The sequence below is a fragment of the Boleophthalmus pectinirostris genome, unplaced genomic scaffold (genome assembly GCF_026225935.1).
Source record: "Boleophthalmus pectinirostris isolate CB_2022bp ecotype Guang Dong unplaced genomic scaffold, ASM2622593v1 HiC_scaffold_23, whole genome shotgun sequence".
Taxonomy (NCBI): Eukaryota; Metazoa; Chordata; class Actinopteri; order Gobiiformes; family Gobiidae; genus Boleophthalmus; species Boleophthalmus pectinirostris.
Window position 1 is genome coordinate 2,802,827 of NW_026571207.1, and position 17,500 is coordinate 2,820,326.

Consider the following 17,500-nt stretch of genomic DNA (forward strand, 5'->3'; position numbering starts at 1 on the left):
CTCTGCACTGCTGTTCGGCCCGTAGGCCGACACCACAGTGAGAGACCTGTCCCCGACCCGAAGGCGCAGGGACGCGACCCTCTCGTTCACTGGGGTGAACTCCAACACGTGGCGGCTGAGCTGTGGGGCTATAAGCAAGCCCACACCAGCTCGCCGCCGCCGCTTGAGAAACATGTTAAATGTAGAATAACATTTTCATTTATCACAGAAAAAAGGACATTTGATATTTAATTTAAAACCTTGTAGGCTTTTTAAAAACTTTGCCAGGATTTCGATTTTCATCACATATAAAAATAAAATCATCAGTGGTCATCTAAAGCCTCAGCTACTGCAAGAACAGCTGCAAACACAGAGGCTCAAAACATCGAAGAAATGAATCTGTGCAACAGTTGAACACCGGGGAGGGTCTGAACGTAGAGGACGTCCAATCATTTTTGCACAGGCCGAAGTAATGTCCATAAGACTGGCAGTGTTGGGGAGTAACAGATTACATGTCCCGAAGTTATGTAATCAGAGTACAAATTATGAGTAACTGTATTCAGTTACAGTTACTGTTTCAGTGAGTGGTAATTGGATTACAGTTACTTTGTTAAAATAAGTGGATTACACTGCGGTATTTTCCTGTTTTTATATTTTGGGCTGTATTCCCCTTTTATGATTTTCTTTTCCATAATTTCACTCATTGCCGGACACTATACCAGGTCTAAACCAGGTCTAAAACCAGGTCTAAACCAGGTCTAACACCAGGACTAAACCAGGTCTAAACCAGGTCTAAAACCAAGACTAAAACCAGGACTAAAACCAGGTCTAAACCAGGTCTAAACCAGGTCTAAAACCAGGTGTAAACCAGATCTAAACCAGGTCTAACACCAGGTCTAAACCAGGTCTAAAACCAAGACTAAAACCAGGACTAAAACCAGGTCTAAACCAGGTCTAAACCAGGTCTAACACCAGGACTAAACCAGGTCTAAACCAGGTCTAAAACCAGGACTAAACCAGGTCTAAAACCAGGTCTAAAACCAGGACTAAAACCAGGACTAAAACCAGGACTAAAACCAGGACTAAAACCAGGACTAAAACCAGGTCTAAAACCAGGTCTAAAACCAGGTATAAACCAGATCTAAACCAGGTCTAAAACCAGGTCTAAAACCAGGTCTAAAACAGGTATAAACCAGATCTAAACCAGGACTAAAACCAGGTCTAAAACCAGGTTTAAAACCTGATCTAAACCAGGTCTAAAGCAGGTCTAAACCAGGTCTAAAACCAGGTCTAAAACCAGGACTAAAACCAGGTCTAAAACAGGTATAAACCAGATCTAAACCAGGTCTAAAACCAATAGGGCTGGGTATCATTAAGAAGTTGCCGATATGATACATATCTTGATACAGTGCACTTTTGATTCAATACGATATATTTCAAATCGATTCGATACAGTTCAATAAAAATAAAGGCTAAATCATGTCTGTGATACTAAAAGTCTTTGTTAAACCACTTTTTGTGCAAAGTTAATATGAAACACAAACATTTTAATCATCAAAACAGTGAAAATGTCCAATGTGTCGCATAAAAAAGTTTCCCTTCCTCTAAACAAACTGTTGCTCTGTAGCAAAATAATTGAGTAAAATATACCGAAAAAATACTCTTGGGGATATATCAATACAGCAACCCACAATATCGATACTGTATCATCACATTAAGCAATACGATATATTGATATTTCAATATTTTTGCACAGCCCTAAAAACCAGGTCTAAAACCAGGACTAAACCAGGTCTAAAACAGGATTTAACAGGACTCAACCATGCCGTGCGGACCATTTCTCCTCATCTTCTATCAATAATATTTTTAATACGGTTCAGTAAAGTCTGGGCTTTTTATTTTCTTTTATCAGACAAAACTTCTTATGTTACGATTTCCTCGTCTTTGCTTCTCTACAGCAAATCAAGTAATCCAAAGTATTCAGATTATGTTACTCACTAATTTAATGGATTATGTTACAAACTACATTTTGGTGTCTGTAATCTGTAATCTGTAGGGGATTACATTTTAAAAGTGACCTTCCCAACACTGAAGACTGGACACGAGTGAAAGTCCCAGACGCGTTGATTGGTGTGAAAACAAAAACTGCTGTTATTGAAAGTCGCCCAAATATTATCTGCCCGCCTAAGGCCTCAACTCTCCAAAAGATTTCTGATCATGGGGAAATCTTGAGTTGTATCTCAGATGGCGGGTGGAAGGTCTCGTGATGGTTCTACATCAAACTTAGACCAAAGACGACCAAAGACGACCTGCCGCACACGTCCAGCCTGTTTGATAGTTTGGAGTCTTGGTGCAGGGTGAGCCGTCCTCCCTCTGCGTCTGTGATCCATTTCTGTGGCCAACAGTAAACACACAAGTGTTCAGCTGTGAACAGGAACATCTCTGTGTTTCTCTTTCATTTACTGCAGCAGGAGACTATGGACCAGTGGACGCACTTGGTCACTGCGTCCAACAGATCAGTGTGTGGATGCAAAACAACTTTCTCCAGCTAAACTCTGACAAGACTGAAGTCATAGTGTTTGGTCCACAGAAACAAAGGGACAGTGTCAGCAGTCACCTCCAGTCTCTCTCTCTAAAACCTTCAAATCAGGCAAGAAATCTCGGGGTAATAATGGACTCAGACTTGAACTTTAACAGCCACATAAAATCAATAACATCTGCAGCCTTTTACCATCTAAAAAACATCGCAAAAATCAAAGGTTTACTGTCTAAATCAGACTTGGAGAAACTTATCCATGCGTTTGTCTCCAGTAGGTTAGATACTGTAATGTTCTGCTCACTGGTCTCTCCAAACGAGCTGTGAGACGCTGCAGAACATCCAGAAAATCCAGAACATCCAGAACGCTGCAGCTCGGGTCCTGACTCGAACTAGGAAGTACGAGCACATAAGTCCTGTGCTCAGGTCTCTGCACTGGCTCCTGTGCCTCAGAGACTTTAAAACAGCTCTGCTTGTACAAGTCTCTCTATGGCCGAGCACCAAAGTCCATCTGTGACATGTTAGTGTCATATGAACCATCTCACACTCTGAGGAGCTCAGGGACCGGCCTCCTGCTGGTGCCCAGAGTCACGACTAAACAAGGGGAGTCAGAGTTTCAGGTTCATGCAGCTAAAACCTGGAACAGTCTGAATATGTGAGACAGACTCTTCTGTGACGCTGTTTAAATCCAGACTCAAAACATTTCTGTTTAACTGTGCAAATAACTGAAAGGTTTTCATTCCGCACTCTTCTCTCCAATTTATGTCTCTCTTTTTTAATTTTAATCTTCATGATTATTTATGTTTTGATTTGTTTTTATTATGATTTTAATGTATTTCTTATTCTGTAAAGCACTTTGAATTACTTTGTGTACGAATTGTACTGTACAAATAAACTTGCCTTGCCTTACTCACTTTTACTAACGTAGCATGTAGCATTAGCCTTACCTAACCTGTACAATTATGTGGATGTTACCACACGGAGCCCGATATTTGCCCTCACAGTGTGCATGTGAGCTGTGCGCTCTAAACTCATGTGCACTATGACATCCAATAAACCTATCCACCTTATTCTGCCCCGCCCACTTTTGTCTCTTTTATCTCTTTTTTGTGGTTAAACATTGATCCCATTCATGTCTGTGGACTAACTGAAAAACACTTTGAATGTTGTTTGCATGTGTTGTGCCGTTGTTGAGCCTCACTTGTAAAAGCCTAGTTTGGATTCTACGGATGTTTCTAACTATAGGCCACTTTCCAAACTACCATTTTTACCAAAAATTCTTGAAAAGTGCGTCCTTTTGCAGCTGCAGTCTTTTCTAGAAGCACACAACACTTTTGATATCTTCCAGTCATGTTATAAAGCACTGCAGTAAGTCTGCACTTCTAAAGGTTTTTGCTCAGTCAGGTTGGAGGCTCCACCTCATCCTCAACTCCTGTTCACTGCGGAGTCCCCCGGGGTTCTATTCTTGAGCTGTACCTCCTCCTCCTCCTCCTCGGCTTCATTTTCTGATCACGTGACTGCGGACTTGATCCAGACTCGGACGTTATGTTCCAATCAGTGATCAGATAAATAATATACGTATATAACACACAGCGCACAAACAACACACAACACACAAGTTTTTTTTTTTTTTTTTAACGGGGGTGAGGGATTTGCTCAGGGACGTCCAGTTAGTGCGACTGTCTGTCCCAGCACCTGCTGTACTCGCGGCGCACTCATGCTGGAATTTTTTTGGGCCGTGCCGTGCTCGGGCGCTGTTACCTGGGGTTCTGTGGCCCATGTTCACACCTGCGCGGCTGATTGCGTCGCACAGTGCTGTTTGTTTGCATGTAGTGGAGTGGAGTTGATGCTTTGCGGCATGAAGCGTCTATTGAGCGGTGGGATCGATGTTGCGTTGTGCGCTCTGCGGTGGGTTTGTGGCTGTGGTGGCGATGCGGGGGAAGAGAGGCTGTGGGGCTTCTGTTATATCGTTTTTATTTGATAAGATTTTGTTTTATTTGGAGATCATAGACGAGCCTAAATGTTTTAAATGTAATACACAGGCCTCCATATAATATCAAATATACAAAGTGTAGATTGTGCAGAGTCGAGTCTCAGGTCTGATCTGGTTCCTGTTTTGTCCAGTTCATTAAGTTTACTAAGACCAGACTGTGAAAAGTCAAGATTTTCAACAATGATGGTTCATGGTTAGAAAAGTTAATACAATTAAAATTTTGGACAATTGATTTTTCTCACTAAGTTCAGCCCAAATACTAGACACACACACACACACACACATCCTGGATCTTATTCTTTGCTCTGTTTCCTCGAAGTATCAGATCTGGACTCAGTATCAGCAGACACTCAAAATTAAATGACTCGGACTCGGGGGCAAAAAAACGTGATCGAGACATCCCCAGGAAACACCCAAACCATGAAAAAAGCGCAACTTATAGTCCTAAAAAACAGTGCGACATATAAATACTAATATGTCTTCACACATTTCAGGCACACAGCACCGTGAGGCATTAAGCCAACTTGAAAACTTTACAGTGCAGCGCGCATTTCCGTTTTTCAAAATAAAATGTCAATGATAAAATTCATGTATAAATTATAATGAAACATAAAATACAACCAGGAAATAGTAATGAGTGCATTTTTAACTCATTACATATGTCACATGTGCTGTTATGGACTGTGTGTTGCAGAAACACTGTGCTGAACAGAAGGCCCGGCTGAGGCACAGGTACAAGCCTTCCCTGTTCCAGCACGTGGGGCTGCACTCGTCTCTGCCCGGGAAGACCCAGACGCTCAAGGTCTCTTACTCTTATGTTATCTGCTCCCTTTTCCTAGACACTACACTAACCCTGGTAGTACTTTAAACATAAACTTTAAACATTAACATTACTTTAAACATTAACTTTAAACATTAACATTACTTTAAACATTAACTTTAAACATTAAAGGTTGTATAGAGGATTTTCCAAGGAATGAGAAATGCAGCGACTGTTTGTCCTTTTTCAAATGTTGCGCATGCGTGAAACCACCCCCCCTCCCCCACAGCTCCCTACGTAGAAACGCCTCCTCCCTCCTCCTCCTTACGCCAGAAACAGGTTTGTTTCTAGAAAACAAGTCCTCATCGCTGCACATGACTTGTAAACAATTAACTACAGTGTCGGTTAGGCAAGGTGGAGAAGTGAGGAGCGGGGGGAGGGGGTGCGCGGACATTTCGTGCGCGGACGAGAAGTGAGGAAGTGAGGAGCAGCAGGGAAAAGAGCAAAACGGGGAGCGGGGAGAGGAGCAGTAAGGGGTGCAGAGAAGGGTGCATGGAGATTCAGTGCGAATGAAGCTACTACTACAACACGCAGCAGCAAGCAGACTCTTTCTTTGCATTGAAAATTACGTTTTCAGACATAGGATATCACAGTCGTGTCCTGAAAAACGTTTGTCTAGCTCTTGGAAATAAAGTACGTTTTCATAATAAGCAGAAGTTTCCTGTCCAGGAGTAATTTGTGGACCAGTGCGTCAGTCTTTAGACCCTTCGTCTGCTTCAGTCGCACCATCGCTGGAATGAATCTACAAGAATCACCTTAGTTTGGCTTCGCTGCTTTTCCTCTTGTCTTCTTCTTTCAGCAACCTCAAAAACGGACTTTCTTTTGCGGCGAACTGCTCCTGGATTCTTGTCACCATTGCAACAAACTTTGTGCGAACTGCGAGGAAGATATAGGTCAAAAAAGCCGCTAAGAACTGTTGCGTTGGTGGAGTAAACAGCGTCTGTGGACTGCGTGACAGTCGTACGTAAACCATGTAACGGCAGCGCAGGCAAGTGAGTTACGCTAGAAACTTAGGGAGTTTGATTGACAGCCTGTCAGCTCACAGATAACGAGGCAGTGTCGTTATCTATTGGCAAATGTTTAGCCCCACCACGTCCAGAGTTGATGAATTTTTATTCTCTTTTTTTTGGTCATCATAATTACAAGGCTACTGCACCTCTATAATCTATCACTGACAATCTGAAACAAAAAAAATCCTCCATACAACCTTTAACAGACATTACACTAACACTAATAGTTACTTTAAAACATTTTATCAGTGCATTTCATTTCAGTCACAATTACTCTGCACACTTACAAGTTCAAAGACACTAAACAACAAAATGTCCTATTATATTCTCTGTAAAAGCTGCTAATCGTGCAGTTTAAACCTCGACAAACATGTTCTAAAGTGCAGGGGATTTTTAGTGCTACAATCACAACTGAACCTGTGTCCTCAGAGCCTTAACCTGCAGATAGAGACACATTCAAGTTTGTTTTATTCACAGTTTATGGACAGGCCTCATGTGAAAGCTCTTAATCTCCAGAAATCCCTCCCTGAGCTGCAAGGGTTGCACTAGCACTGACTCACGATTGGCTGATTAGGCAGTGACCATTCAGATCAAATTCTGTGTAATATAAGCCCTTTCATTTCGAAGTCATCCAGAACCACTGACCGCTTCTTTCCGTCTCTCTTCTGTCAGGATAAGGACTTTGGGAAGCAGCGTCTGTTCTCCCCGCACCAGAACCCGCCGGCCCAGGTTCACTCCAGTCTGAAGCACTACCAGCAGCACAGTCTGGAGAGAGCCTACCAGGGACAGGACTTCTTCTGGGCCCTCACCCCCACCAAAGGAGACTACATCCTGTTCAGCTTCAGCCAGCCCACACATGTTGCCAGGTTGGTAGCCATTCCTCAATCCTAGTTCTTCATTTCATTTCTCATTAAGTATACCGGGAGGGCCTAATGAGAGTACCAGGCATTAGACAATACAAGCACAAATAAAACAAAAATAACAGCCATGTAGGACCCATAAAACATTAAAGATCGTATATTACTGTATTTTTCGGACTATAAATCACTCCGGGGTATAAGTCACACCAGCCAAAAAATGCGTAATGAAGAAGAAAAAAACATTTAACTCGCACTTTTTGGGGGAAATTAATTTTATAAAATCAGAGACCAGGAACCGACATTTCATCTTGAAAGTCAAGTTCTAGTAAAAACAATAGAAGAGAGAACAACAGACTAGAGCCCGATCGATATGGATTTTGCTGTGGCCGATATGAAGCCGATATGATGGGAGTTGGAGCTGCCGATAGCCGATATAATCACCGATATATTTAGTGATGTTTAAAGAACTTAGGTTTGGCTCTGGTGTTTTTTAAATTGGGTTTATTTAGGCAACATTTATTGTTATTCTGCCTCTTTATGTCATATTTACAGACAGTAGGTTGGCTTAATGGCATTTTTGCATCACATTCTAGACACTAGTGATGGGTATTCCAGTTCTTTTTAGAGAACCGGCTCTTTTGGCTTGGCTCACTAAAAGCTGCTGGTTCTTTTGGCTCCCAAGTGGCTCTTCAGATTGTTTTGTTGCAAGCAGGACTAAAGCACGTCTAAAGCAGGACTGAATCAGGACTGAAAAAGGACTAAAGCAGGACTAAAACTTTAGCCGTAAATACGTGCGCGCCACGGTAATTAATTCTATGCGCAAATGTCATAATTCACACGTCTATTAACAGCTCATTTACATATCAGCAGCTTAACCACAACAAATGACCAAAACTAGCTTCAAAGTCGACATATTTCCAACACTCACCGCTCACACAGGCTCCTCTCATATCACAAGTCTGCACTAATAAATGTCCTTTTAATCCAGACTCAAACCGATTGTCCGTAAAAAGAAAATAATCTCATAATAAAAAATAATTTAAAAAAATAATCAAACGTTTGGATCTGTGTCTGCGCGTGTAAACAAACACACGTGAGTGACGCGACTCTGTGGTGTGTTCAGGGACAGTACGAACACACACACAGACAAATGACTCCACAGATAAATACTGATGTGGAGCCATATATTAGGACATTTATCTGTCTGTAAATTGGATTAAATGAACAGAATGTAGAGAGTCTAAGATTTATAACGACGTATCACATGCCCACGTGAAACATCAGCCCGATACTTTTCAGTGTAGTTCAAACAGTGGAGTAGAAAGTGCAATTACCTGCTCTTAAATATTGTAAGTAAAAGTATTCACTGTCAAACTAACTTTGTACATCCACCTGTGTTTCAGGTGCGTCCTCAGGGCAGGGCGTGTTACATAAATTGGCTCGTCCTTTTTCATAGCACCGTTTGAGCGTTTTCCACAGCGTGCATAGCCGTGAGAACATATTGTGGTTATGGGACTCTGGGGTGAAGATTTGCAACAATGCTGCCATAAATGCTGCAATAAGTAGAACCTGCATTTTAATTCCATATTTTAGACTCACAGGACGTAACATGTACAGAACTGAACGGTCTCTGCTTAAACCCCAGACCCTGCAGGAGGGCTGCTCGATTATGGAAAAAATCTTGTCTTTACACAAAACTTTTCAAATAAATATAGGCTACAGCCATGTACCACAGAGCAGTTGTCCCCAACCTTTTTTGCGTCATGGATGGTTTTAGGGGTGCTCTTAGGGACAATATTTTCAAAGACCAACGTAATCCTCTTTTTGGCCTGGTTTTAGACCTGGTTTAGACCTGGTTTTGACCCAGTTTAGGGCACTTTCACACTGCTAGTTCAATTATTTGGTCCACACCAGGTCAGCCTGACGTTCCCCAGCACCACTGTTCCCCCAGTAAACATTGGTACTTCCAACACCGCGGGTCGTCCTCATCTCAAGTTATCACCGTGAACTCATAAAACAGCAGCATGTAGAACTTTGTACAAACTCACCGCATCAGCCCGGAGCAGAAGCACTGAGTTCGGGCAGCACCACTTAAGACACAGGAGCACTCACCGCAGCACGCAGCCCCTCAGGGACGGGATTGGGGGTCTGGTCCTTGGTCTTGTGCCGTCCTCTGAGCGTGTTGGTCAGTGAGGTCGTGAGGCTCCATGGGGTTGTGGAGTAGTTCTGCGATGTATAAAACATAAAATGAATAAAATATACTTTGAACATGAAATAAGGCAGAGAAAACCATAAATGTATCCAAAATAAATAATATATATCCAGCTGTTCTACAATCTGTATTTAAAAATAAAATGAATATAATTCTTTATATAAAAAATATCCCAAAATAAACTTTGTTAAGTTTTATTGTTTCAACTCAATTATATGAGTATGGAGATCGTTTGACACACAAATCAAAATCGCAATCAAAATTCAGTTAATTGCACAGCCTTAACCTGCAGCCACTCATGAGTCAGTGCTAGTGCAGCCTCTGCAGCTCAGGGAGGGAATTCTGGAGGTTCTGAGTTTTCCCACGAGGCCTGTTCGTAAATTGAGAATGAGACAAACTTGGATGTGTCTCTGTCTGGAGGTTTATCCAATGGCAACACAGGTTCAGTTGTGCTCCTGTTTTAAAGCAGCAAAACTAGGCCACAAACCCCCTCTCTCTTTTTTTAAAACGAAAAGGACGTCTATTGACTTTCTTTGAAAAAGCACAACTGATTCTCTTCCTCTTAAGCCTTGAATGCAGAACAATATAATTACTATTTATACATGAACCAATGAAAATACTAGCCTGATTCATCAGCCGGTTTCACTTTGTGGAAACAGTCTGACCTTGCAGCGTTAGGATTCATTCGCGCGACGGGAGGCAGGTATTTTTTTTATTTAACCAATCGCTGCTATTTGGTCGTGACGTATGTAATGCGCCAAATCCCGTAGGAAAAAGGGCAATAACGTCTTTCCCCTTGATGAAATTTACCAAACATTCTTTTTGTTCCGGCTTTAAATCCTCGATCTCGGGAGTCATTGACAACAATGAATATATGGCTCTTTGCTGATTGGCTGGTGCCTGAACTTGCACTTCTGGCGTTTTTTGCGAACCGTCTAGTGCACAGGTGTCAAACATGCGGCCTGGGGGCCAGATCCGGCCCTCCAAGACCTTTAATCTGGCCCTCGACTGATTTTCTACAAAAATATTTTTTATTAAAATATTGTTAATTTTCTGCGGTGCTAAGGAATGCAGCGTCCAGTGTCTCTGTACGTGGCCCCTCCCACCAGAGCAGCACAAATGAAGTCTTGCCTCTTTCCAAACGCTCTTATAGGACGATCATTTTGACTGTTGACCGTGACACCCTCATGAGAAAAGTGGAGCCGAGTGCAGGATTTACCAAGAAAAATGTACTTATTCCTATTTATACAAGTTAATGCTAAACAAGTTCATATTAAAACATTGTGTTGAAATTGCATTTTTCTTAAAGTTTCAGGTTGTTCATAACATTACAATATTTTGTAAAAGAAAGAGTTCATCAATTAAAAAAGATTTTTGTAATAGATTTGTGTTTCTCTGCACAAATATTTGAACTTATTGTTAATTTTTGGGGTTTATATGACATGAGTTTTCTGATCCGGCCCTTTTGGGATCAAAGTCGGTTGGATACGGCCCCCGGACCAAAATGAGTTTGACACCCCTGGTCTAGTGTATTCTGATTCCTGACCTAGTCACTAGAGAGAAATGAAATTGAGCGGAGTCACTAGGTGGCTCCAGTCTGGCTATCAAAATACAACTCTTGAGTTCAGATTTGGTTATAAAATACGTGTTAATAATAATATAAGCGTAGATTTGATCATAGACTTCTGACCTGCGCTTTGAGAGTTTGTTACTTTGATGGTTTGATGGTTTTCTCAACACCTAAATACAAGCGTTCTTCTCCGGCAGGTTCTTGTTCCGCAGTGGAAACATCGAGACGAGCTCTGATAAGTTCTACAACACCACGGTGGAGGTGCAGCCCAGCAGTGTGAGTAGAGATCTTTTAAAAGAACCACATTTTTTCTCTCTTATACCACTACATGACATCACAAGGTGGAACAGAGCATTATGAGCTTTGGAGATGGGCAGACTGATAAACCAGGATTAGTCAAACATGTGAAGCACTTCTCTTTCGATATTACCACATGACATCACAAGGTGGAACAGAGTGTTTTCTGTTTGAGGGAAGAACTCAGCCTACATGTGCAGGGTTTGTGTGTTAAACATGTGAATGAAACAAAACACAACTCCAGAATCCGTGTATCATTCGTTCATTCGTTTTTCAATATAAAACCAAAAATAAGAAAACGAAAAAAAAACAACAGTTTTCTTCATTATTTGTCTCCAAAACCAAAATGAAAAAAACAGATAATGATTTGTTTTTTTCAGTTTTCGATTTTGTGTTTAAATGAAAAATGGAAAAAATGGATAACAGCCGTTTCCTGTACACGGGACTTCCGTGACTGCGATGCTGAACTTTTGTGCTGCATACGGACTGAATCAGGACTGATCCGAGACCAGACCTGAAACCGGGACCAGACCGAGACTGAGATCAGAACTGAAACCGGGACCAGACCGAGACTGAGACCAGAGCGGGACTGAGACCGAGACCAGACTGGGATCAGACCGGGACTGAGACCGAGACCAGACTGGGATCAGACCGGGACTGAGATCGAGACCAGATCGGGACCACACCGGGACCATACCGGGACTGAGACAGAGACCAGACCGGGACTGAGACAGAGACCAGACCGGGACTGAGACAGAGACCAGACCGGGACTGAGACAGAGACCAGACCGGGACTGAGACAGAGACCAGGCCGGGACCAGATTGGGACCAGATTGGGACCAGACCGGGACTGAGACCGAGACCAAACCGGAGGCTCAGAGCCCACGGCAGGGCCGGAACTCGAAGCTGAGGCTCGGACCCTGCAGATGCTTGGAGTCAAAGCTCGGAGTCCGCCCTGGTCCCGCTCTGGTCCTGGTCTGGTCCCGGTGTGGTCCCGGACCTGGATCAGTCCTGGTTCAGTCCGTACGCGGTGCAAAAGCTCAGCATCGCACTCACGGAAGTCACGTAAACAGGAAACGGCCGTTATCCTTTTTTCCATTTTTCATTTAAACACAAAATCGAAAACTGAAAAAACAAATCATTATCCGTTTTTTCGATTTTGTGTTTGGAGACAAGTAATGAAGTTTTTTTGGTTTTCTTATCTTTGGTTTTATATTGAAAAACGAATGAATGAATGATACACGGATTCTCCAGGTCTGTTTGTAATGAGGAAACAACATTAGAACACAGATCAGAACACAGCTTTTGTTTTTCGTCATTTGTTTTTCAGTGTATTTGTCTTTAGTGAAATTCTTGTTAAAAAGCTGGATGCCTTGTTTTGTAAATTTAGTTCATTTTAGACTTAACTTGGACAAAACTGTGTTAGCCTGATTCATCAGATGGTTTCACTTTGTGGAAGCTGTCTGACCTTGCAACATTAGGATTCGTTCGCTCGACGGTAGGCGGATACTTTTTATTTAACCCATCCATTTTCTTCCGCTTTATCTGGGGCTGGGTCGCGGGGGCATCAGTCTAAGCAGGGACTCCCATACTTCCCTTTCCATGCACACTTCCTCCAGGGGGGATCCCAAGGTGTTCCCAGGCCAGCCGAGAGAGGTAGTCCCCTCCAGTGTGTCCTGTGCCCGATCTCTAAGGGAGCGCCCAGCCACCCTGCCATTTCGGCCGCTTGTATCCGCGATCTCGTCCTTACAGTCATTACCCGGAGCTCATGACCATAGGTGAGGGGAGGAATGTAGATTGATGGTAAATCGAGAGCTTCGCCTTTCAGCTCAGCTCCCTCTTCACCACAACGGTCCGATACATCGACCGCATCACTGTCGACGCTGCACCGACCGGTCTGTCAATCTCACGCTCCATCCTCCCCTCACTCGTGAACAAGACCCCGAGATTTTATTTAACCAATCGCTGCTACTGTTGTGCTGTACCACAAAAGGGACCCAGACATGCGCAAAGGCTTAGGGAGTGTGCAGTTATTAATAGAATACAAGATTGTGAAGGGCTTGCCGGTAAAGAGTGACGTAAAGGTCCTGTTGGTGCGTCACTCGTGGTCAGACTTATTTGTTTATGCTCTGTGGTGGATGTTTGCATGGTACTTTTGTTGCTGTGTTATCATGTCTTTGTGTTAAAGCATGTGTCCCAAGACAAATTTCTCCCATGAGAGACAATAAAGGATGGTCGGTGTTTGCGCTGCTCCTGAGCCATTATTATCAGGGCAATAAGTCAAACTCCGATAACACTGAGGCTGGAAACATCAAAGTCTAAATGCCAAATATTTCTCAATCTTTTTTTTTTTTCACTTCAATTGCTTTATTGTCATTGTCATATAAAATCACAACGAAATTACATTAGAGCATCACCACGACTGTATAATATATTAAAAGTGCAAGTACCCCCCACCCAACCAACCCCCCCCCCCCCCCCCCGTAACACCCACTACGTCAACATTACACCCACTATGTAAATATTAGCACACAGTACTAGTAATAATGTCAGTGCATGCAAAAAGTGTGGTTAACAGTAAATAGTCCCGGAGCACAGAGTCCTGCAGAGTCCATTTCTGGAGACTTGCACCCGCCCGCACCCGCCCACACCCACGCAGTACAGCACTACACCTGCCCGTTAACCCGTGACTATATCAAAGTAAAAATCCGCACCCACCTTGACCTGTTAACATCCCACCCGTTACCTGCCCGTGCCCGTGATAAATCGGGGTCAGCCCATTAGTCCAACAGCTTAATAGTCCAAGACTGAACCAGGACTCTGAACCAGGACTGAACCAGGACTGAACCAGGACTGAACCTAGGCTGCTTTATTAGCGGTTTATAAATATATAACCACAAACCGCCAAGCTGATCACCAGGACTACACCAAAACTGAACCAGATCTAAACCAGAACTCACTGTTGAGGTGAGGTCCAGAGGTGCGCCCACGTAGACCGTTGGGTGACCGCGGGCGAAAGGACCGGCATAGAGCTCCGCGCCGCACAGAGGTAAGCGCAGCCGTGGACCGATCGCGCTTTGCGTCCTGCTCCGCGGGCTCGGGATACTCTCTCTTAAGTCCCGGATTTGTCCTGGTTTAGTCCTGATTTAGTCCTGACCTGCTGTGTGTAATTACTACCCGCTCACATACTCGCTGGTAAAATTCCAGAACTTTAAAACCCGCACGTTTCAGCAGCTATTTCTCTGTACCCATCGGGGACCCATGGGTACGGTGCAGGACTCTGGCACACAAGGAGCCAACTGTTTTTATCAGTGTTTATAGTTTATGCAAATAAGCCATGTGGTTTAAAATTTTGTTTCTGTAAAACATAAACAAATGTGTTCAAAGCTGCATTAAACACATTATTACTCGATGTGTGTTTGAGTCCTCCTCATAGGAAATAAAAATCCAAACTTAAAACGATCCACCCGCATTCATAAGACACATTCTCCAAGACAGGGGGGCATTTTTTTAATGACGGTAAAGAAACTGATGCCGTTGCTACTTTTTGATACCTCGGGATACCTTAATACCGTATTACCGCCAACCCTAATCACAAGGTGGATGTGGTGGATGTGGGATATTTTCCGTTCGAGAGAAAAACTCAGCCTAAATACGCAGGGTTTGTGTGTTAAACATGTGTGCATGAAACAAAACACAACTCCAGGTCTGTTTGTGACCAGGAAACTACATTGTAACAGATCAGAAAACAGATCAGGAAACATAACCCCTTTAATTATTTGTCTGTTTGTTTTGTGTGTTTTTCTCCAGGTGTCATCAGTTATGAAATCAAACCAGACATCGGGCTACTCGTCCTCCAGTGATGGCTTTTTCGTAGTAGGTAAATAAGTCATTTTCAGCTATACATGATATTTTCTTTGCAGCATTCATTACTGATTCCCATCTCAGGTGGGGCGACCAGATTTTCAAAATCAAAAACTGGGACGCCCCCAGTTTGTGGCGGTTGGTAATCATAAAATTGTGAAACGAGCATGTAATTAAGGTAAACTGTTCTGCACTCGGCCCATTCATGACGAACATGAGTCAGTACTGTCACATTTTCTTTGGATTTTGGTAATTTTTAAGCAGCTTTTCTGTATTTTACTGAAACAAATGACAGTTTATGCCTCTTTTTGCTCGCACTTCTGGGGTTTTTGCGAACCGTCTAGTGTATTTTAGTGTTTTACCATGGATCTATTAAAATAACTGGATGGGGTGTTGCTGTTTGTAGCTGCCTCCAGTTGACGTAGTGACGCTCACTGGTACTACAGCGGAAAAATCCCCTGGGCCCAGAGAGGATTTTTCTCATAGAGTGCAATGTAATCACAAACTGCTCATGTTCAGCTGACAGGGCACCGACCACTTTCAAAAATATCGGATTTTGTGGCGATTTTGACCTACTTTTAAATCATAATCACTTTTTCTCAGCTCAAAATCCTTTAGTTGTCTTAAAAAACGGTTTCTAATCGTTCGCTCCGGCTCTGCTTTAGCTCCTCTCTCTCTCTCTCTCTCTGATTGGTCAGATCTGCCCAGAGCCACCGGAAGTACCTCGCCAGGTTAAAGGAAAATCTGGAGTCATGCGCCATTGAGCTCGGCCCATTGTATGGAAGATAATTTGTTCCATCAGATTTTGAATTTTAAATACGACTGAATTTCTCACTTTGAATTTTTTTAAACTCTGAATAAAGATGTTTGAATTATTTTTATTCTGAATTTTAGTGGCTGAAATTTGAAGTTTACTTTCAATTCAAACTAAACCAAAAAATCACCACAGATATTTTCAGGCCCTCCAATTCACCAGTCGAAATTCAGAAGGTAAAATTCGCAGTGAAAAATTTCACAGCAAAAATCCAAGATTCCAAAGCAGAAGCAATCGATTATGTGAGCGAGGAGGAGAGAGGCTGTTTCCTATTGGCTGTTCTCATCTGTGGGCGGGGTTTACACTTAACAAATCAAAGAGATGAAGTTTCAGTGAGGCTAATTCTGACCAATCAGATCGCTTCACTGCAACATTTCCTGTTTCTTACGAAGTTAGATCGGATCACTTTGGATCGATTGCTTCTGCCTTGGCATCTCGGATCGTCACTGTGAATTTTCTTCACTGCGAATTTTACATTCTGAATTTCGACTGTTGAATTTGAAGGCCTGAAAATATTTGTGCTGAATATTTAAAAGGTGATTTTTTATTTATTTTTTTATATTGAATTTTATCCACTGAAAATGTACACTTAAAGGTTGTATAGAAGATTTTCCAAGGAAAGAGAAATGCAGCGATTGTTTGTCCGTTTTTAAATGTTGCGCTTCGCTCCGTTTCCCCTTCTCTTCTTCTTTCAGTGACATCTAAAACAGACTTTCTTTTGCGGTGAACTGATCATAAATTCTTGTCTGCCATTAAAACAAAATTTGTGCAAACTGAGAGGAAGCTACAGTTCGAAAAAGACTCCAAGAACCGCTGTGCTGGTTGAGTAAATGGCATCAGTGCATGAGAGGCCGAACATAAACCACGCCAACCCAGCAAGTCGGCAAGTCAGAAACGTAGAAACATAGAGAGTTTCATTGATAACCTAACAGCCAATAGATAAAGAGGTAGCCTTGTTATGTATTGGCTGATATTTATCTTCCCCCACCACGTCCACAGTTGATGGAATTTCTTTTTTTTTTTTTTTTTTTTTTTTTTTTGGTCATCATAATTACAAGGCTGCTGCTTCTCTATAATTCTATTTTGAACTTTCATTGACAATTTGAAACAACAACAAAAAATCCTCCATACAACCTTTAAAATTTCTGCAAATAAAATTCATAATAAAAAAATTCAAACATGTTTTTTCAGAGTAAAAATATATAAAAGTAAGAAATTCAACAGCATTTAAAATTAAAAATTTGATGAAACAAATTATCTTCCACACCACTGACTTGAATGGGCGGTCGTTTTGAGACCCCGGGACTTGGGTTTTACGCTCCTTGGGGACATCGTGTTGTGCAGCGAATGAAAGCCTTTGCGATTTACTCATTGCATTTCCGTTTTGCTTTCGACGCCACCGCCGGGTTTCAAACGACACCTCCACGTTCTGTGATATTTCAAGGTGCTGCTTGTTTGTCTGTTTGCACGTCATTGCTCTGCTTTGAACACAGGTGTCAAACATGCGGCCCGGGGGCCAGATCCGGCCCTCCAAGACCTTTAATC

At 42.5% G+C, this 17,500-nt stretch overlaps 1 protein-coding gene across 1 annotated transcript in view; it reads left to right on the forward strand.

The window, feature by feature from the left end:
- The window catches only part of zgc:154054 (Alpha-1,3-mannosyl-glycoprotein 4-beta-N-acetylglucosaminyltransferase B-like), a 71,417-nt gene that overhangs the window by 39,572 nt on the left and 14,345 nt on the right, over nt 1-17,500 (forward strand). Inside the window, exons 10-13 of the mRNA XM_055158909.1 lie at nt 5,203-5,310; nt 7,011-7,204; nt 11,178-11,256; nt 15,088-15,157. Of these exons, the coding sequence (XP_055014884.1) occupies nt 5,203-5,310; nt 7,011-7,204; nt 11,178-11,256; nt 15,088-15,157 (451 nt within the window). The remainder of the gene's footprint in view (nt 1-5,202; nt 5,311-7,010; nt 7,205-11,177; nt 11,257-15,087; nt 15,158-17,500) is intronic.